Source organism: Apodemus sylvaticus, chromosome 11 (genome assembly GCF_947179515.1).
Source record: "Apodemus sylvaticus chromosome 11, mApoSyl1.1, whole genome shotgun sequence".
NCBI lineage: Eukaryota > Metazoa > Chordata > Mammalia > Rodentia > Muridae > Apodemus > Apodemus sylvaticus.
The window spans coordinates 4,794,351-4,815,899 of record NC_067482.1 but is presented as its reverse complement, the minus strand read 5'-3'; the positions used below and the strand labels follow the sequence as shown (position 1 = coordinate 4,815,899).

The following is a 21,549-nucleotide window of genomic DNA, read 5'->3' as shown; positions in this document are numbered from 1 at the left end:
TCAAGAAGTTAGACTCCAGAAAACCAAATAACCCTATTAAAAAATGGGGTACAGAGTTAAACAAAGACTTTTCACCTGAAGAACTTCGGATGGCAGAAAAGCATCTTAAAAAATGCTCAACTTCATTAGTCATTAGGGAAATGCAAATCAAAACAACCCTGAGATTTCACCTTACACCAGCCAGAATGGCTAAGATTAAAAATTCAGGAGACAGCAGATGTTGGCGAGGATGTGGAGAAAGAGGAACTCTCCTCCACTGCTGGTGGGGTTGCAAATTGGTACAACCACTCTGGAAATCAGTCTGGCGGTTCCTCAGAAAACTAGGCACCTCACTTCAAGAAGATCCTACTATACAACTCCTGGGCATATTCCCAGAAGATTCCCCAGCATGTAATAAGGATACATGTTCCACTATGTTCATAGCAGCCCTATTTATAATTGCCAGAAGCTGGAAAGAACCCAGGTATCCCTCAACAGAAGAGTGGATGCAAAAAATGTGGTATATATACACAATAGAGTACTATTCAGCCATTAGAAACAATGAATTCATGAAATTCTTAGGCAAATGGATGGCGCTGGAGAACATCATACTAAGTGAGGTAACCCAGACTCAAAAGATGAATCATGGTATGCACTCACTAATAAGTGGATATTAACCTAGACAACTGGAATACCAAAAACATAATCCACACATCAAACGAGGTACAAGCAGAACAGAGGAGTGGCCCCTTGTTCTGGAAAGACACAGTGAAGCAGTATAGGGCAAAACCAGAACAAAGAAGTGGGAAGGATTCGGTGGGAAAACAGGGGGAAGGAAGGAGGCTGATGGGACTTTCGGGAGTGGGGCCATCAATTTCCCTGAGCACTGTTATGTGTGATGTGTTCCCCTCCATACCTTTCTGAACGGTGGTTTCAGTTCACATCTCTGGAAAGGGGCCCTCCCAGGTCAGTTTCACTTGTTTCTGTTTTGTTCTGTTTATTGGTGTTTTGTCCCCAAGGAGGAAATGATGGGCTGGCAATGTTTAGCAGAGGAGTCTGGGTGAAACTGTAACCTAAGAAGAGCATTGGGGAGGAGAGATCCAGGACATCATTTATGAGAAACCAATTGTCGTTTTCCTGGGGGAGGCCTGTAGATCTGCTGAGATGCAGGAGGCCATGTAACTAACATTCATCTGGAGAGAGGACCCCTCTACTCGAGAGCTATTTTACCCTTAATTAAATCTGTTTAGTCATGAGTTACTCTAAGACCCTTCATCCTACTAGCAGCAGCAGTGGAGGGAAGGGTGGAGGCCTGTGTCCATCCAAGGAGGCGGCACATCCTATCAGGACACAGTTATGCTTGTCTGTTGATTTGTTCCCTTGATATCTGTGAAAGTCCATCTGGATACCTCCATAGAATTTCAGTTCAGATCTCACATGTGTTTGTAATTATCTCTAGCCCTCTTTTTCTGTTTTGGCAAGTTACAAATCATTAACATGAACACTTGGCAAACACCTGTGTAGACTCTTACCTAAGTCTGGTTTGTGTTGATTCTTACCTAAGTTTGTTTTCTATTGCTGTAAAAAAAAAGTCATCATGAGCAAAATTATGTGGAAAAGAGGTTTATTTAGCTGACCATTCTGACCATATTCTATCATTAACAGCAGCTAAGATAGAAACTCACAGGAGGAAGGAACTTGGAGGCAGGAGCTGAAGCAGAGACCATGAAGGATGCTGGTCACTGGCAAACACCCAGGACTTCCTCAGTCTACTTTTTATATAACCCAGGATGACCTTCCCAGAATGGTACTGTCCACAGTGGGCTGGGCCGTCCCACATCAATTAATCGGGAAACTACCTTCAAAGGTTTGTCTATAAGTAAATCTGGTGGAATCATTTTCTCAATGCTGGTACTGAGGCTGGTTCTCTCTCTCTCTCTCTCTCTCTCTCTCTCTCTCTCTTTCTCTCTCTCTCTCTCTCTCTCTGTCTCTCTCTCTCTGGGGAACCGTCCCGAGCTATTTGGACTTATACTTACTCACATCCCTAAGGTGGTGGCTGCTAAAATATGAGAACAATTAACTACAGCCTTCCCCTTGAGCTGTGGGTGCCAGATTATGAGAAAAACCACAGAATGGCCCTGCCAGCAGGTGTCTCTGCCAGATGACCTTTTCGCTTCCTGCCAGCAGTCGTCAAAAATTTCCCTACCCTTCCCCTTTTCTTGACTGTGTAAAGGTCACTTCCTTCTCTGGAAGCCTTAAAACTGTTTCCCTCCCGGACATTAAATAAAACCTTGACACAACCCAGACTGACTTTGTCTTTCTTAGCATGCTTGGCCTCCTTTCTCTCTTCCCCCCATTTTTGACCCTCAGGTAGTGCCACTTCGGGACCCTGGAATAACTGGACCTGCTGGACGGGTCATATCTCTCTCTCTCTCTCTCTCTCTCTCTCTCTCTCTCTCTCTTTCCTTTGTGTGTCCCTGATTGTTCAGAACTTACTATGTAAAACTTGGGCAAGCCCCACAACTTTTTGACAATGTTTCCTCTTCAAAATGACCAGAGCTTCTTTTAAGTTGACAAAAGAACCAATCAGCAAACCCCCCACACATTGGAACCCCTGTATCGCATCACTCATAGCTTGGGGTCCCCGGTAGATTTATTGTAAGATGTAGGCTAGTTAGAGTTTGGTTTCTCAGCACTCCATGGCCTCTCTGAAACAGACCATTTACCAGAGGGGTCTCATTGTCCTGCATCCTGTCTGACCTAAGAAGACAATCACCAAAATACTGCATGTCCTGTCTGACCACCATTATTTCCTTGGCGGTAGCTTTCAAGATTTGTTGAAAATAGAACAGATTTCCCAGCCTTGTCACTTTAACTCTGTGCACCATGTAGCTAAATCTCAGACAGTTGAAAATGAATTTGGTTTTATCTTGTCAAGTAGTTAAGTCACAAGTAACCATGTTGATTACATGTAATTTTGTTTTGTATCTGTGATAATTGAAATTGGTTGTGTAAAGCTTTAGAAGTCAGTTTTTATAACTGTTACCATGGGTTGGTAACACTTATATCAACTCTGTTGATCTAAGTAAAGGTTTTGACATCAATGTACTTACCATTCACTTACAAATTGAAATACCCTGTCTATCATCTCTAAGGTTTATTGCTTACATATCGTAAATAACTAACTTGTTTGGTAGCAACCTACATAAACTTTTTCTTTCTGTTCTAGAAATATTTAGTTTAATCTTCATACATAAATTGTTCTTTATTAAAAATCTACCTTTACCGCTTCCTCCTCTTCCACCCTTCTTCTTTTTATTTGTTTGTTTTTCATTCTTTTGAGACAGAGTCTTTCTGTTTAGCCTGCTGCCCTGAATCCATTCTATAGACTAGGCTGCTCCTCAGACTCACAAAGATTTACCTGCCTCTGCTTCCCAAGTGCTTGGATTAAAGGCATGTTCCAACATAAAAGAATCATTTTTACGTTCTTATTACATTTTGTAAACTGACGTTTAAAAAAAATCCATGGGACATGGGTGTTTGACTGTCTACACTATACATTTAAAAAGCAACTATATATTTTTCATCAGTATACAGAAGAGTAAAACACAATCATTGAAAACAATAACAATATGGTATTTTAAAGTTTGTCTTTGTTGTTGCTGTTGAAATCTACAGCTGAGTTTCACTATCCTAGTAAAAAGCCTGTCAGCTTCAGCAGGGTGTCCATATTTGTTCACATCTGAAACATGTTAGGGGTAGAGTGGAAACATAAAGGTTCTTTGGAAAGTCAGTTGTGTTGGAAAGTGTTTTGCTGGGGCAAGCACATGAGGGAGCGTTTTCCTCAAGTGGACACAGGTGAAGGACTAAGGCACACCCGTGAAGGAATGATTTGTTAAAGGGGGGTTACAGCACAGAGGATATTCTGCTAAAGCAAGCAAGTGAAGGACATGTGATGAAGGATGCTTTGCTGACCACATGCACATATTGGTCTGCCTTACAATGAGTAGTTGAGCTGCATTTGTCAGGACTCCACAGAGAGAAACACACCAAAAAACTTCTGGTGGTGTGCTCCCAACAGGAGCACACAAGTATGTTACAGGCTTTTAGCTCTAAGAACCAAAATGCCAAGGCTCCTTTATAGACACTTGTTGATTGGCAGGCCAGCAGGCTAGGTAGGCAGAGTACTGTGAGTCCAAGTCCTGATGTAATTAATGGGAAGAATGTTTCATTACTTTGTCTTTCTCTCCTGTGTGTGGTGACTTAACATTTTGATTGGGTGATGTAAATTATGAGCAGTGATCCAAAAGTGCTGAAATCTGGGGGGGGGGGGGGGGGGTTCCAGGAGACATCTGGTGAAATTGGAAGTACGCTCAAGGACAGTGACCCTTCTGCCTGCCTCTTTTCTGCTTCTCTTTCCCTTGGATGAAAAGAAAACACATGGGGGACAGTGGACAGACTACTACAATGGCAGTAACCAAGCACTCATTGTCTGATTGCATTATGGCCTGTTCTACAAGATACAAAATCAGTGACACTGTGGAAAGTGAGGCCATAATTATCAGGGGAGACTCTGCTATTATTCTTTTAAATGGATATGGTATTAAACTGACTTCTAATGAGTTACCCATAGATTAGTACATCTCAGAGATTAATTCAGAGCAGTTTATTTTTGCAGCTGATGGTGATAGAGATCTATGACCTCAGTAGATGGTGAATGAAAAAGACCACAATGTCAGTAGATGGTGATTGACAGAGACCCAAAACTTCAGTAGATGGTGGTTAACAGAGACCCACAACTTCAGTAGATGGTGATTGACAGAGACCCACAATGTCAGTAGATGGTGATTGACAGAGACACACAACTTCAGTGGTGGTGACTGTCAGTGATCCATAACATCAGAAGATGGTAATTGACAGAGACCCACAACCTCAGTAGATGGTGAATGACAAAGACCCACAACATTCAGAGAGAAGAGACTGCAAAGGATCCAGCCCTGAACAAAGTCTGTATTACACCTCTCCCTGCAAGGCTCAAGGATTGTGATGAAACAGGTTAGAAAAATGTGTAAAAGCCAGAAGCAGTGGGTAACTACAGTGAAGCAGTGTCACCCAGTCACAATTTTACAGTGACAGATATGAATGTAAAACAGTGTGACAACATGAGAAACACTTGAACAAGATTAAGTCATACACATGTCAGCATGGAGGAGAGAGGTGGAGCTGAAGTCCCACCCTTAGCTGAGGTGCTATTGGCAGCTGCTGGGAATGTGGCACTGGGTTTCTTTAAGGATGGAGCCTCTGAAAGCCAGCCTTTGCTCCAGGATATGACCCTATACACAGGCACAGGCAAACAGTCTAAGACATCCAGTGTGCTTATAAAAAGTGAAGCAAAACTTGAGGTAGGATGGGAGGACTAGTGAGTGAAACACAACAGGTAGCAGCTACTTCTCAGATGCTCATATAGCGCCATGGCCAAGGTAACTTGTAGAAGAGAGAGTTTGTTCAGCCTTCAGGTTCCAGAGTGATGAGTCCATCTTGGCAGGGGTCATGTCAGCAGGCAGCAGGCATGGATGTGTGGTCAGGAAGCTGGATGCTCACAGGTTCTCTTGAATTCACAAAGCAGGGAGGGAACAGCAAGTGGGGAGGACCACAACCACTCAGAACCTGCCCCCAGAGACAGACTTGCCCCATCACGTCTCTACCTCACATGCCCAAGTTATTCCACTAGTTAGGACTTAGTAACAGGGGAATTTCCTTAGAATAGATCATTGGAGCCTGGTGCAAAATGGAGGACTTCTTTTTCCAGCAGGGCTTCCTCTTCTCTCATATTGTCTGGTGATCCCTACTCCCCACACCCTCTACCTGAGGAAGGCTAAGTAGACCTTAGAAGACGTACTAAATTTCTCCCCCAAACTCCCATTAGAACCCTCCCAGCAAGCACCTTGGATTCCTGGGATGCATCTCCATGCAAATTGGGTACTCAAAGAACTTTAAACCCTAACCAATGATTTTCATTTGTTCTAAAAACTCCTTCTCACTCTCCAAGGTCCATATATATGCCTGGTTCATCCTGACTAAAGTGTATGCTTTCAAACCCATCCCCAACTCCAAATAAAGGTATGTGTTCAAGCTGAAATTGCCTAAGAGGTATTTCATCCAAAATCATCACAGAAGGCCTTCACCCAAAAGAGCTGTAACACTAAGATCCTTGGAGAACTTCACACCCCCTCACTCCCAGTTAGACCAGAGTCCTGCAGAACCCCACCCATTCTTGACTCCCCTTGATTTTTCCAGTCTAGTGTGCAGGTGTGGACACCATGAGGACAAGGAGCAATTGGAGGATGTGGAACCAAAGCTGGTGCCCTAGAACACACACCACATTTAGCAAAATTAAGCTTTACCATGTACAGCTACACACATCATGATTTAAAATAAATTAGTAATAAATAATAAAATAAATCAGGCTCTAGTAATCAGAACAGCATGGTTTAAATGAAAACCTTTTTCAAAGTGCTATTAACAGGTAATACAAGAGGAGCAAATGGAGATTGCAGTGGACACTGTCTGTCTTGGAATATCATGGTGACTCCCATTCACTTATACAATTAACATGTATCAATGAGTATTCTTAAAGTATGATCACAACAAAAACAAGGTTATACACTAATGGGGCAGAATAGGAGGCCCCAATGTTTTGCCTATTAGGATACATGTAACCTTCTCAGACTGAAGTCTAAACAGAGCACTCTTTATCTCAGCTGTTGCAGTTCAGTGAGAATTCACAGATGGATCATAGGTAGATGACAAGGCGTCAGAAGGGCTAGCCTGAGCCTCATCCAACCTTTTCCACATCCCCCAGGCCCTCAGTGTCCAGGAGGACCAGGGTATGCTCTGGCTTGGTGGGGTGTGGCACACACCACATCCTGATGCCCTTGGTCTGAGACTGCACAGTGGAGCCCAGAGGGAAGCCTGAAGGGAAGAGAAGAGGATTAAAGTCAGGATGTGAATGTCTTGCTCAGGTAGCCTTGTGTGCTCAACCCTCAGTGCCCAGCTGCCAGCATTACTGTGAGGGATTCTGAAGGCCTTGGGAGTTGAAGCCTAGTGGAGGATGCAGGTAAATAGAGTTGGGTTTTGAAAGTTATAACTTGGCCTCCAGTCCCTTCCTCAGTCTCTGCATCCCTCTTCCATGCAGCCGGTCCCAAGATCAATGAACCCAGAACTGTGGAGTAAAATCTAAGTCAAGATAACTTCTTCCTCATTAAGGTTTCTTCTAGGGTGTTTTGGTCATAGCCTTGGATAAGTACAGAGAGGGGCTATGCTGGTTAAGAGCTGATGTAAGCTGCGGAATGGACAGAGTGTTGTGAGTCCCTCAGCAAACCAGAAATGGTGCCCATCTCCCCATAGAAGGTCTTCTCTTATAGGTCATCCATTTCAAGCTCTAGGGAACATTTAATACAAGAACAAACCCACACAAGGGCTCCAGATGGAAACAAAGAGGCGTCCACAAGGTAGAAAACATAGTGCTCTCTGGAATGGCACTGAGAGCATTTGGAGCAGCCATGGTTGTGCACACTTGCAACCACTATAGGCAGCAGACACACACGGGAGGATTGCCAGTTTGAGAGCCACTAGGACCCCATAGCTAGAACCAGGCCAACCAACAAGACAGTCTCAAACAAACAAACAATACAAAAAAACAGTAACAAAAAAAGAAAATAAAACACACACACAAACAAACAAACAACAACAACCACAAAGGCATTTTTTGCAAAATGGTGGGGAATGGCATGGGCTCCAAACAGAGACACATGAAAACAAGAAAATGAAAAACGAAATAGTTAAGATACTTTTTAAAATCACAATGATTAAAGATAGAAGTGTGCAGATATAAAAGGATATAACATCCTCTTTAAATTTTATCAAGACTTATTTATTTCTAAATAAACAATTCTTGATTTACATATTTCTTTTTGTGAATATGAGAATTCTGCCTGCATGGATGTAAGCACACTGTGTGCATGCCTGGTGTCCACTGAAGCCAAAATATGAGCATCAGATCCTCTCAGGCTTGAGTTACTACAAAGTTTCGCTCATCATGTGGGTGTGCAGACCAAAACCTTGCCTGCATGACCAACCAGAACTCTTACCCACTGGACTGTCTCTCTAGCTTTACCTATCACAGATTTTTAAAGTTTTAAGTATTCGAAGTCTTTTCTATCCTGATAGAAATATATCGAGAAAAGAGAACCTGCTATATGAGACAGGGGAATGAGGCACAAGGATTCCATTGCTTAGGGCATCACAAAAGGCCCCATCTTGAGCACTCATGGGAGACTTTCCTTAACAGAATGGAAGGGAAGAACGCAGGAAAGATTATTGGAGAGCAGTAATTAAGGGGTGCAATTTAGCGTGAGAGAGCAGCTTTGCTGAAAGGAGTTTCATTGTCCTTTGTCATAATTGGGAATAAGAATTAAAGAAATGTGACAGATACAGTCAAATGTTTGGCTGGTAACCAGGTGTCACTCACCACAATTCTGTCCCGCCAGACAGTTCATCAAATAGGACTTCCCTGTACGGTACAATCCAACAATAGCCACAACCACCACTGGCTGAGAAATCCTGTCCAGAATCTCTATGGCTTTCTGGTTCACTGTCAGCTGTTCATTGTGGTTTTCCACAAGACAAATGGGAACCGTTTGTGGTTGGGTCATTGCAACCTGCCAACCTAGGCGAATCTACAAAAAGAGAAAGAGTGTGAAGTCATTCTCTGCCTCACAGACACCCAACAGCTCAGTGGCTAGGACTGGTCGGTGACCTTTCTAGGTTTCCTGTTGGCAGTGTGTAGCCTCATCTGGCAGGGTATAACCTCGCAGCTACAGTATAGAGGGCCTCCTTCTCTTCATTATTCTTCAAAGTTCTAAAGAAGCTTTGCTAGCACATGAGCTGCTCTCATGTATAAAGTTTTAATTCAATGAAATAAAATTCATATACTGACCTTAATCAAGGTCACTACATGCTCTATGCTAAGGCTTGTGATGAACATCTTTAGTATATGACCTTCAAAAATCTGGAAGTACTTACACGTTACAGATCATTGCACCCATGCTGCAAATGAGAAAAGAAAGTTTACAAAGCCATAACAACCCACCAAAATGGCAGACTAGTGGGCTCTAAGCCCTTGGTCTCTCCATGAAGAGATTTTAAAATGGGTCAGTGCCCTGAGCAGACCTTGGCCACAAACTCCGCAGCCAGTCCCACAACACCCAGAGGAAGCTCCACTTCCAGGATTCAAACACACCCAGGATCACAGAATCAGAGGTGAAGAGGACACAACATCGGTCCCAGCACTGGGAGTTACTGAGACCAGCAGGAACCAGGCAGGCAGGAACTCCACCAGACCAGTGGCATGGATTCCTTCCTGTCTGCGGCGGTGCCCTGAGGAGACCTTGGGCACAAATTCCACAGCCAGACACACAACATCCAGAAGAAGCCCCACTCACAGGTGCTCTAACATGCCCAGAGTCAAAGGATCCCAGGATCCCAGGAGCTTGGTCACACCAGGATCTCACAGTTCTAGATTCCCAGGAGCTCAGATACACCTTGGATCTCAGGATCACAGGATCATAGGATCATAGGATCACAGAAACTGAGTGGAGTTCTGACACCAACAGGATCACAGGAAGGGCAGGGTCCAGTCAGATAGAGTGAGGGCAGGAAGCACTAGAGATAACCAGATGGCAGGAGTCAAGCATAAAAACATAAGCAATAAAAACCTAGGTTATATAGTATCATCAGAAACCAATTCTCCCACCATAGCAAGTCATGGATACACCATCACACTGGAAAAGCAAGATTCATATCTAAAAATCACTTCTCATGATGATGATAGAGGACTTTAAGAAGGACATAAATAACTCCCTTAAAGAAATATAGGAGAACACAAGTATACATCTAGAAGTCCTTAAAGAGGAAACACAAAAATCCCCTTAAGAATTACAAGAAAACACAATCAAACAGATGAAGGAAATGAACAAAACTATCCAAGATCTAAAATTGGAACTAGTAACAATAACGAAATCACAAAGGGTTACAATCCGGGTGTTAGAAAACCTACGAAAGAGATCAGGAGTCACAGAGGCAAGTATCACCAACAGAATACAAGAGATAGAGGAGAGAATCTCAGGTGCAGAAGATACCATAGAAAACAATGACCCACTGTCAAAGAAAAAGCAAAAATCTCCTAACTCAAAACACCCAGGAAACCTAGGACATAATGAGAAGTCCAAACCTAAGGATAAGAGGTATAGAAGAGAGTGAAGATTCCCAACTTAAAGGGCCAGTAAATATCTTCAACAAAATTATAGAAGAAAACTTCCTTAACCTAAAGAAAGAGATGTCCATGAACATACAAGAAGCCTACAAAACTCCAAATAGAATGGGCCAGCACAGAAATTCCTCCCATCACATAACAATCAAAACACCAAATGCACTAGACAAAGATAAAATTTTAAAAGCAGTAAGGGAAAATGATCAAGTAACATATAGAGAACCTCTCAGAATCACAGCAGACTTCTCTCTAGAGACTGTGAAAGCTAGATCCTGGGCAAGGCTGTGAGGGAATAATTTTAGGAAATATTCCTGCTATTAATATGCTTTCCTGTTATTGTTAAACATATATAATAATCAATAAGTAATAACACTCTCCTTTGGAGCAGATCTCTGCAGATCCACGAAGATGTACTATCTTATAGTGATGCTATGTAGACAAATAGATGACTTAAGTTTTAATGATTATCCTATAAGAATTCCTATAATTACAAGAGTATTACAAGTGTGCTCTCTCAGGAGAAATTCCTGGTACTTCCTGAGCAATGAGCTTTAATGTTTTAAATATGTATTTTCTAAAACAGGAACCATCAGTGCTAGCATTTCTTCTGGGCTCTGCCCTGTGGGGAGCAGGCACTGCAGCCAGTCTACAATGGTGCCTGGGCTGGTTGCCAAGTCACATCACTTAGCAACGCCCCCCCACATTCCCCTTTAAGAGTCATGTACACACTGGAGAAGGGCACATGTGCCCTTTGACATGATATTAGGCCACACCTGAGCCATTGTCTCGATCCTATCATGAGCCTCCACGTGGCGGTCACTGATTGGTGCAGGCTGGGATATATAACTGGGCCAACAGGCTAGGATCGGAGGCTTCCAGAAGTAACGTTCCTGAATAAACTGTGTCGAGAAGAGTCTCCCATGTAGTCTCCCTTATTCTGCTGGACGGATTTGGTAGCTACACTGCCACACAGTTACCTGGCAACAGCCATGTATGCCACACTCACTATATAAAAGGGGCTGCTTGCCCCTCCTCTTTCCCTCTATCTTCCTGAGATTCTCTCTCTCTTCCTTTCTTGCCCTCTCTCTTCTCTGTCCCTCCTCCCTCTCACCCCCCCCCCCGTCTCTCTCTGTCTCTCTGTCTCCCTTTCTCTGTCTCTACTCTCCCCTCAACTCCCCTCCCCATGTCTTAAATAAACTCTATACAATTGTGTGGCTGGGACCTAAGGAAGACAGGAGGCCTCAGCAGGACCCACAGAGGCGCCCCTTCCACCTCACCACACCACAACTCCACCAAACATAGCCCTGGCTTCCTTTTTTCATTTTATAAAACACAATAGTCCATCTAAAAACTGTTTTTAAAAGAAGTAATTAGAGAGTAGTAAGTAGGAGTTGCGTTCAGAGTGGAAGCTAAGAAAACCCACTTCAGATATGGAAGCTGAAAAATGAAAGCTTTATTTTCTGAGCGCTTAGCGGGAAGGCCAGTTTGGGATCTGAACTTTGTCCCCCATGGGAGGTTAAACAACATTTGTAAAGGACGAAACACAAAGTGAGGGGGGAGCTGCAGTGTTATCCACTGTGTTTGACATGAAGGATTAAGCACAGGAGTGAGTGCCCACTGCAGACTGGGCCATATCCAGGCACCTGCCTTCAAGGCCTTTAATTCATTCTCCTAGAGCTTAGGTCCTGAGCTCAGAATGATAAGGGGACAAAGGAGCTGGTCAGCTGCATGTGGTTAATTAGGGCATAACAGACAATTGGCTATATAGTTTTTACAGCTTATGTGTGTTGGCTCAGATAGGAAATTTCTATAGTCTTTACCAGTTACAAACAATTAAGAAAACGTTTGGAGAAGTTCCTAGGCCTGGGAACATGAACCTGTTTGACCCTGCCAGCAAGATGGAGAAGCTGTCTCTGAGATGGCTAGATTCAGACAACTGTTTCCAACAGAAGTTGTTCAGTTAAATACTTGTTTTCTAAAACAGGATCCATCAATGTTAGCATTTCTTCTAACTCCCCAGCTAACCCTAGGGCTTGAGACCTTGAGTTTAGTTTCTCTCTTTGAAGAAATGGGGTCTGATAACAAAATGGTATTTCTTAGAATAAGTTTCCTTTGCTTGTTCCCGACATGGGGTCAGTGAGGCAGCTCAGTGGGGAGATGCTTTAGAGGCTCCAAGTGCACAAACCTGGGCCCCCAGCTGCATCTCCTGAACCCACACAAATGTGGAGGATACAAATGACTCTACAGTTGTCTCCCCAACTCCACATGGTTGTCCTGGCATGTGGACACACAATAATAAATACATTTAAAAAAAAGAGAGAAAGAGAGAGAGAAAAAATGGAGCTGGATGGTGACTGCACGTGCCTCTAATCCCAGCACTGGGGAGGTAGGTGGATCTCTGTAGGTAAGGCGTTCCTAGAAACAGTGTTTTTTCTAGAGAAAATCTAAAAAAGAAGGCCTCATCCTTCTAGAATATGCAGGTGTGACAAAGTCTGGCACTGGACTAGTGAATGTAGATCAACAGGAGACAGACAAGGTAACCCCTTCTCAAGAAATGGCCCAAGGAGCCCCAACATCAAATTCAAATCAGCCATCTCAAGTCAATGGTGGAAAAAGTCATTCTCAGATATAGAGATAGATACATACATAGATATGTAGATATGCAGACAGACAGACAGACAGACAGACAGAAAGGCTGCTTCCACAAACCAGCATATAAAAAGGTATCTCTGTGTTGTCGTGGCTTAGAAAGCTTTGAGGTTTATACCTAAGAAAACAGCTGGCTGCTATCCAATAGTCTTGCTATCTGTTTTTCAGGAACCTCTCTGCTGATTCCTATAGTTACTGACTAGAGGAGTCCACTCAGTGTACACGCACTCCCCTGTGCCCATCAGCCACATTTACTGCTGCTTGTTTTCATCACCAGGCCTTCATTCTGTCACCACCGGCTCACTGCTGCAGTCACTGCTGTCATCATCTAGGTTGACACAGTATTCTGAAAACATCTCTGACAGCCAGAGTTAATAACATACACTGGCATCACTTAATACTGCTGTCCTACTGTGAACTCAGTCAGGGGTTCTGTCACTGTGATGAAACAATATGACCAAAGCAACGTGGGGAGGAAAGAGTTCACTTGGCTTCTGCTTCCCCATCACTATTCATTGCTGAAGGAAGTCAGAACAGGAACTCTAACAGGGCAGGAGCCTGTAGGCAGGAGTGGGTGCAGAGGTCATGGAGGGGCGCTGCTTACTGACTTGCTCACCATGCCTTCCTCAACCTCCTTTCTTGTGGTTCCAGGGACCACCAGCTCAGGGAGGGCACCACCCACAATGAACTGGGCTCTCCCCCATCAATCACTAATAAAAAAAATACCCTACAGGCTTGCCTGCAGCCCAATCCTATGGAGACAGATTTTTTTTTTTTTTTTGGTGCTCCCTCCTTTGGATCTTGTGTCAAGTTGTATCAAATTGATATAAAACCAGTGTTTTAACAGAGCAGTGTAACGACCAGCCTAACTTGCCTTGGATTTCCCATGGAATCAACTCCACCTAACCTAACACACACCTGCAGTCTTACCTCGCTCTTCCATGCCCCTGACCCAGAGGAATGCATACGACTCACTTGTTGAAAGTAGCCAATACAGAAGTGGAAAGCAACTTCCTAAAACCTACCATAAAGGTTGAAAGCATCTACTTATGTATACTGATTGATAAACAGTGATGTTTGCTATCTGGGTCAGGTGGAGCCAGTGACCTAATAATCCCTTGTAAAGATGTTCAAGTTTTCAAAACATAATCCACACATCAAATGAGGTACAAGAAGAAAGGAGGAGTGGCCCCTGGTTCTGGAAAGACTCAGTGAAACAGTATTCGGCAAAACCAGAATGGGGAAGTGGGAAGGGGTGGGTGGGAGGACAGGGGAAGAGAAGGGGACTTACTGGACTTTCGGGAAGTGGGGGGGGCTAGAAAAGGGGAAATCATTTGAAATGTAAATAAATTATATCGAATAAAAAAAAAAGAAAGAAGGATTTCTGAAAATAAGACAAAACTAAATAAAATAGTGACAAAGACAAAATTAATGGAGCCAGCAAGGCCTGAACCATCATTGATCACACTGACAGCCACAATAGAGAAACTTCAAAAGGACAGTGGGGACCAGGGAAATCCATGCTCTATATTTCTTTTTAAAGATGGAAAGCAGGCTGTACCATAGCCAGGAGATAGAGATAAGTTCTTCCCAGTATAGTAACCTGTAGAGATGACTAAAGATGATATCACGTTCCTGAAGGTAATTTTTTTCATGACTATTTTCTTGCATATGAAAACAAAATCCTATGGGCTGGAGATATGGCTCAGTGTTTAAGAGCACTGACATTCTTCCAGAGGTCCTGAGTTCAATTCCCAGCAACTACATGGTGGCTCACAATCATCTGTAATGGGATCTGATGCCTTATTCTGAAGTGTCTGAAGACAGCGACAATGTACTCACATACATAAAATAAATAAATAAATCTTGAAAATGCAGTCCTTCTAGAATATCTGCCCTATTGACGTAGCTAAAAATCCAGCAAATGAAGAGAAACACAGCAAGCGTACAGTGGGCTCCAGAATATCACATCTCAGTGACTGTCCAGCAGGGCTCTCCCTGTTGCTGGCCTTAAAGGATGGATCACATTCTTGCAGGCAGAGCCATCCTTGCAACTTCATAGTGACAAACTCTTCATTTGTTCACATTGCTTCTGTTTCTGGTTTTCCTCTCAGGAAGCCAATTACTCCATTCCCATTGCAGCCTCCTCTCCAGCCCTGGTTTGGGCATGAACGAACCCTTGAAGGCATAGCTTGGATGGTACCTTACACTTAGCACACACTATTATTCAACCATAATCATCTTGGCATTGTTATGTTTGCTGATTTGCCCCTAAATGCTCTGAAAATTAGTATCTAGTATGTTAATGCTTTAATGATTTTTAAATCTCTTTTTTAATTTGCCAAGCAGAAATATTTTGTTTTTAAAGCCAACTCACTGGTATTAAAATCTTAATTTTTCCCCTTAGAAAACAGAGCAGAGAGGGATGAGAAGGTAAATGGGGAAATTGCTAAATCATGCAGGTATTATGAAGCCATCAGCATACTAATCCTGAGGATTACCCATGTATCAAGAAATGGCTTCGGTGTGAGACTATGAAGAAAGCTTTGAATTAAAAAGCAGAGAGACGCGAATGCAATAAGGTACTCGTGTAGCAATAAGGTAGGTCCTGCCTTCTAATTGCTGCCAAAAGAAATATCCCTTTAAGTAAGAAGACAGGAATGAAAAATTGTTTTAATTTAAACCTAAGAATTAAGCACAGACTACAAAGATGCAACACTATAACCACTCACTGAATTATTAGCCCAGAAAGTAAGAAAAGTGGGTGGGAAGTCACTTGGGTTATTTTTGTTGTTGTTGTTGTTGTTGTTGTTGTTGTTGTTTTAACTCTCCTGATAAACCAAAGAAACTCCAGGCTTCTGCTTTTCTTTTGCATGTGTGTATACATTTATGGCATGTTTGTCTGGATGGACAAGTGTGGAAGCCAGCAGATAAGGTCAAGTGTCTCCCTCCATCACTGTCTTATTTTTTTGGACAGTGATATTCTAGCTCACCAATTTGGCTAGACTGGCTGACTCACAAGCCCAGCAATATTCCTGTCTCTTCCTTCCTGACTCTGGGGTCCCAGACTCTCACTACCATTTCAAGTTTAGCTGCAATGCTGAGATTTGAACTCATGTCTTCATACTTGTGAAATAAACACTGGATGACTGAAAAAAAAAAAGATGTTCAAGTTTTCTTTAAATTAACTCTTTCATTCCTCTAGGTGATACGTTATATCAATAAAGACAAAGCAAAGTCCTTTGCTAGAGACAGACACAACCACACACACACACACACACACACACACACACACACCTCATACAACAGAAACAGAGAGCAGACAGAGACCGGCACACACAGTGACAGACACAGGGACAAACAGATTCACATGACAGCCTTCAGGTAGGCACAAATTCAGACTCACACCACAGACATCCAAAGGCAGATGGGATAGCCAGGAAACACCTTGAATCATTTATATTCATTCTGAATGCAGTTAGCTTTACAAACAACAGGGTAAACCAATCTAAATCATTTTCCTGCACAAAAGTTTTATTTCCTGTTGTGGTAAGAATAAAGTCCTTATTGTGTCTCCGATCACACAAAGGCTCAGCGTGCAAGCCTGCCTCCTCATCTCACTTTATCTCAGCATCAACACTTAATCCCTCCCAATAAACAGCAAAAACATCAAACTTGCTCCAAACAAAAGTGCCACATAGCAATTGGTGGGATGGTTCAGTGGATAAAGTCCCTTGTCACCAAGCCTGACCACCTGAGTCCTATGCCTGGGAGGAAAGAGCCAGTTCCCAAATGTTTCCTCAGTCCTCCAAATGTGTGGAAGAAGAAAACAACTATTAAAAAAATGCAGCCTGGCATGGTGGTGCATGCCTGTAATTCCAGCACTTGGAAGGCAGAGACAGGCAGATTTCTGAGTTCGAGGCCAGCCTGGTCTACAGAGTGTGTTCCAGGATGGCCAGGGCTACACAGAGAAACCCTGTCTTGAAAAAACAAAAAACAAACAAACAAAAAACAAAAAAAAAACAAAAACCTACATTTTATATTCTGAGGGTTATTACACAATGTTCACACTTGAAATTCCTAACTACAGTCCTAAGCCTGTAGTCATGATGCTACTAAACAGTGTATAAACAGTCTAAAAATAATGCTTTGTTTTGTACGTTTGAAAATTTGCCACCTTGATTTACCCAGCAACTGGAGAGTGTTTTTGTTGTGTCTTTGTTTTGTTTGGTTGGTTGGTTGGTGGGTTTTGCTTTTTTGTTCTTTGTTGTTTAGGATTTTAACCCTTAAATTAAAGACTTGTTACAAACTGGATTTGACCTTTAGCTAAGGTGCATTGCTAAGATCTAGTGAGTGCCTGTGCTACTCAAGACTCCTCACCTGTATGACATATTTTAGCTAAAGCTCAGGTCCAGTGTTTACCACAGTCTGGTTTGAGGGGTAGGATCCAGGGGAGACTCTCCAGATACAGGGAAGATCAAGGTGTGGGTCTCTCCAGATGTGCAGAGAAGATGTGTCATGGGGCTCTAGATAGGCCTGTGTCTGGAACAGTTCTGTGTGATATCACTGAGTTCTGGCTGTCAGGTGCAGCCTTGAGTATAGTAGGGATCCTGACTAAGCTATTTTCACATGTCTAAAAGGCATGTTTTTCTACACTCATTGCAAGAAGATAGATACACGTAGTTAGTATAACCAGATATATTTTATTATGGTAAGAATTATTACAGTTTTTATACTTTAAATTTTTAACTACAAAACTAAGTCTATCTCTTCAAGGCTGCTTGCCTATCTGTGCAGTACATCTTACCTAAAGGACAAATACAGTTTTTACCAAAAGACTTTAAGGTTTAAAATCCAAAAACAAAACAAAAGAAAATTAAAAACAAAAATAAAATCTCCGAAGTTGCAGGGTAAATCAAAAAGGGATCTTTTCAAATGTGCAAAGCAAAGCATTGTTTCAGTCTCTGTTTATATACTGACCAGTAGGAGTCATGGGGTTCTGTCTGGTTACCTTCAGTAAGGAATTGCCAGAAGGGGTGTGGGGGAGCGGGAGGGGGAGGGGGAGAGGGAGTGTGGGGGAGGGGTCATCCCTGGTCCTGGGAAGGCCCTGCAGAGGAGGTAAGGACTTGGCTAAGGAGGAGTGAGTCAGGCATGGTGGTCAGGGGAAGCCTGCAGCCCAACTGACTGGCAGTCAGCATGCTTCCTTTATTTATTAAAAAACCTCAGTTGACAGGGATAGAGTCATGTTGCTTCAAAACACGGATCTTATTATTTTTGTCCCAGGACACACATTTTTACTTCCTCTTGGTCATAAATTTAGTCGTCATTGGTAAACTATGACAGAACAGAATTATCTTTCACAATCATTTTCCCTCATCAAACCCATGACCCAACATTTAAGAATCTTGCACTTCCAAGGGCACTACACAGAAAGAAACTCTCCAAGCCAACCTGGGCAGACTTGCAAGCATTGTACTATATTATTAACTCTTGTGGTCAAAGTGCTAATTGTCATTGAACCCAAGAAAAATGTTCAGGCCAAAGCTGCCACAGTTCTTATTCAATTTCTGCCATAACATTTTTTTTTATATCTTTGTAGGATTTCTTCCTGTGTCGAATCTTGGTAATCTTTTGATACTTGGTCATATGTCACAGCAGTGGGCCTGCACAAGCTAACTTTTCTAAGGGAAGGACTTAATAATTCATTCTTTTGTCCATTCTTTTGATACTTGGTCACATGTCACAGCAGTGGGCCTTCACAACCTAACTTTTCTAAGGGAAGGACTTAATACTTCATTCTTTTGTCAATTATCCACTCCATTCCTTCTCTATCAATATAAGCCCCTCTGCAGAGCAGAGATAACTTTGGCCAATGTAATTTTATTGCTATATATTTTCCTTGAGGTGCATACCATAAAAGCCCCCAATCTTACAGGCCACATAATCACCCAATCATATAATGGGAAGAGACTTTTTATTTAATCTGCTACCTACTCCTCTAACCCACTGCGTCTTATTGACCTTTGTAAGTTGACTTTGTTCTGATTATCTTGTTCCTGAGTAAGAACAGGGGTCCAAGAGTATCTTGGAGTCAGCCTCAAAAGGAGACCTCTGCTGTCTTTGAGTCACAACCTTCAGGACACAAGGAAGACCTTCAGGTAGAGCCAGAGAAGGATTACTCCCCTAAAAGTAGGAATGGTAATATACTCAGGACTTTCCTGGGGAAGCTCAGAAGCTGTACTCCTGGGAGAAGGCATAAATGATTCCTAATAAATTTCCCATCGGCCCAATATCTCCAATTGGTCTGAATATTGTCCCCCAAACTCGCAACACATGGAGATGGAGAGCAGCATCCCTGGGCTCAGCTTGGCTGGATCTTTGTCAAGCATCTGTGCTGGCTTTATAACTTTTGCTGTCCCCATTAGATATGGCGGGGCCAAGAAACGCCACTAAGTTCTGGTTCTCAGGTGCAGCCTTGGGTGTAGAAGTCCTAGAACTTAGCTATTTTTACATGTCTAAAAGGCTTTCTTTTTTAACCAGGCTCTTCACCCTGTGACTCTTCTCTCTGTCACCTTAGGGCATCAAATCAAGTCTAAATTGCTTGTTAAATGAATGTGTGGTCCCGCAGGTCCAAGTGCAGTTCTCAGCTGCCTGGTTCTCATCCCTGTTCTTGCTCATTCTCCTCCATCTGCTCTTTGCCCTCCTTTTATATAAACTGATTGGGCCCCCAAATCATGCACTGCAGCAAAATTGAAGCAAAATCATCTAAATGCTGTTAACAACGCAGTGTGATGATTCCATAACCTTCCTGCCTGTTGAAGAGTCTTCCTCGCACATCCCCATATCAGGTTAGAGTTTCCTAGACACACAAGACAAGTAGAAATCCATGCACAGGCCGAGAGTTAACACTATAACAAGAATCTTTTCCTGAGTGGAAATGCCTGAAGGTTTCCTTTGTGAAGAGCTTTGAGTATTTTGAATGTGTGTTTTCTAAAACATGAGAAGATTCATCAAGAAAACATTTGTAAATAAAATAATCAGATCTGGGAGTGGATGCATACACCTTTAGTCTAAGTGCTCTGGAAGCAGAGCAGGAAGAGAACCAAAGGCATATAATAGCCCCTGGCTAAAGAAAACAAACCAACAACAGGGTATTTACCAATAGTTCCCCAGACTGAGAACTGCCTGGTGTTGGGGGGTGGTCTGTAAATGTGTCTTGCTTTCAGGCCGGGGATGTTAAGATGGCCACGCTGTCACAATTTGTAGAGAAGTCTGACCAAGAAGAGGAGAGTGCTCTAGGCACACATGGCAAGTCATGGAACCCAGCATCAACTTGACATCTCTGTACAGTGGTTAGAGAACAGAGACAGTTCTTCACAGTGGTTAGAGAACGGAGGAGAGTGGTGGTATCAGGGACAGCACGCAAGCCGGAAGCCTGTGAGCAAGAAGCTGAGCGCTGGGAAATGGACCCAAGAATCTGTTCAGAGTGAAGGGTCTGCCCTACAGGCCCACTTGGAGCCAGCCCTGCTGTCTACGGGATTTATTAAGTACAATGGGTGACTCCTGGTATGCAGAGTGTGGCCTCATTTAGGAGATGTTGATTCTCAGGTTGTCCTAGTTGAAGTGCGAGGCATCTAACATCTCTCTTTAAATTGTATGTCAAAGAAAGAATGCAGAAAGTGTCAGGTCCGAAAGATATTCACTTGGCTAACTGTGGTGCCTATTAGCAGACAGTGTGCCCTGGCTTCCAGACCCACTCAGCACCTGTGCCTCTTCTCACCTCACAATCCAAACGTCTCCAGCTCACAGTGTCTCCCAGTTTCAATGGTGGATCCAACAGGATTAGCCACCCCCCCCCCCCCCGCTGCAGATTTAGATTTATATGGCTTACAAGATTAGCATTCTAGTTGTTGCACTCGGAGATTGAGTTTCCACTGTTTCTGAACTAAGTTCATGTAGTGTTTTCCCTCATGAGGCAGTTTCACTGGGTTCCAGAGAGAAAGGTACTGCACCAAGCGTGGGTTTGCCAAATGTGCACCACAAAAGGCTGTGGAGGTTTTGAAGTATGGAGCTGGTGTGGTAGCGATCCACCAGTGGGAACGTAGTGAACTGGGTGAACAGCATGTAATAAGACACATGCTCCACTATGTTCATAGTAGCCTTATTTATAATGGCCAGAAGCTGGAAAGAACCCAGATATCCCTCAACAGAGGAATGGATACAGAAAATGTGGTCTATTTACACAATGGAATACTACTCAGCTATTAAAAACAATGAATTCATGAAATTCTTAGACAAATGGGTAGAACTGGAAAATATCATACTAAGTGAGGTAACCCTATCACAAAAGAATGCACATGGTATATACTCACTAATAAGTGGATATTAGCCCAGAAGCTCGGAATACCCAAGATACAATTCACATATCAAGTGATGTCCAAGAAGAAGGAAGGAGAGGCCTGTAGTCCTGCAAAGGCTTGATGCAGCAGTGTAGGGGAATACCAGGACAGGGAAGCGGGAGGGGATTGATTGGGGAACAGAGGGAGGGGAGAGAGCTTATGGGACTTTCAGGGAGGGGGGAACCAGAAAAG

General features: G+C 43.0%; 2 protein-coding genes across 2 annotated transcripts in view; both read right to left on the bottom strand.

Annotated features, from left to right (window-relative positions):
• The window catches only part of LOC127696628 (zinc finger protein 431-like), a 229,751-nt gene that overhangs the window by 137,347 nt on the left and 70,855 nt on the right, over positions 1–21,549 (bottom strand). The window lies entirely within an intron of this gene.
• LOC127696630 (guanylate-binding protein 6-like) overlaps positions 6,439–21,549 on the bottom strand; it is a 208,950-nt gene continuing 193,839 nt past the window's right edge. The window contains exons 2-3 of the mRNA XM_052199481.1: positions 8,510–8,717; positions 6,439–6,951 (exon numbers count right to left, since the gene is read on the bottom strand). Coding sequence (XP_052055441.1) covers positions 6,815–6,951; positions 8,510–8,717 — 345 coding nt within the window. The 3' untranslated portion in view covers positions 6,439–6,814. The remainder of the gene's footprint in view (positions 6,952–8,509; positions 8,718–21,549) is intronic.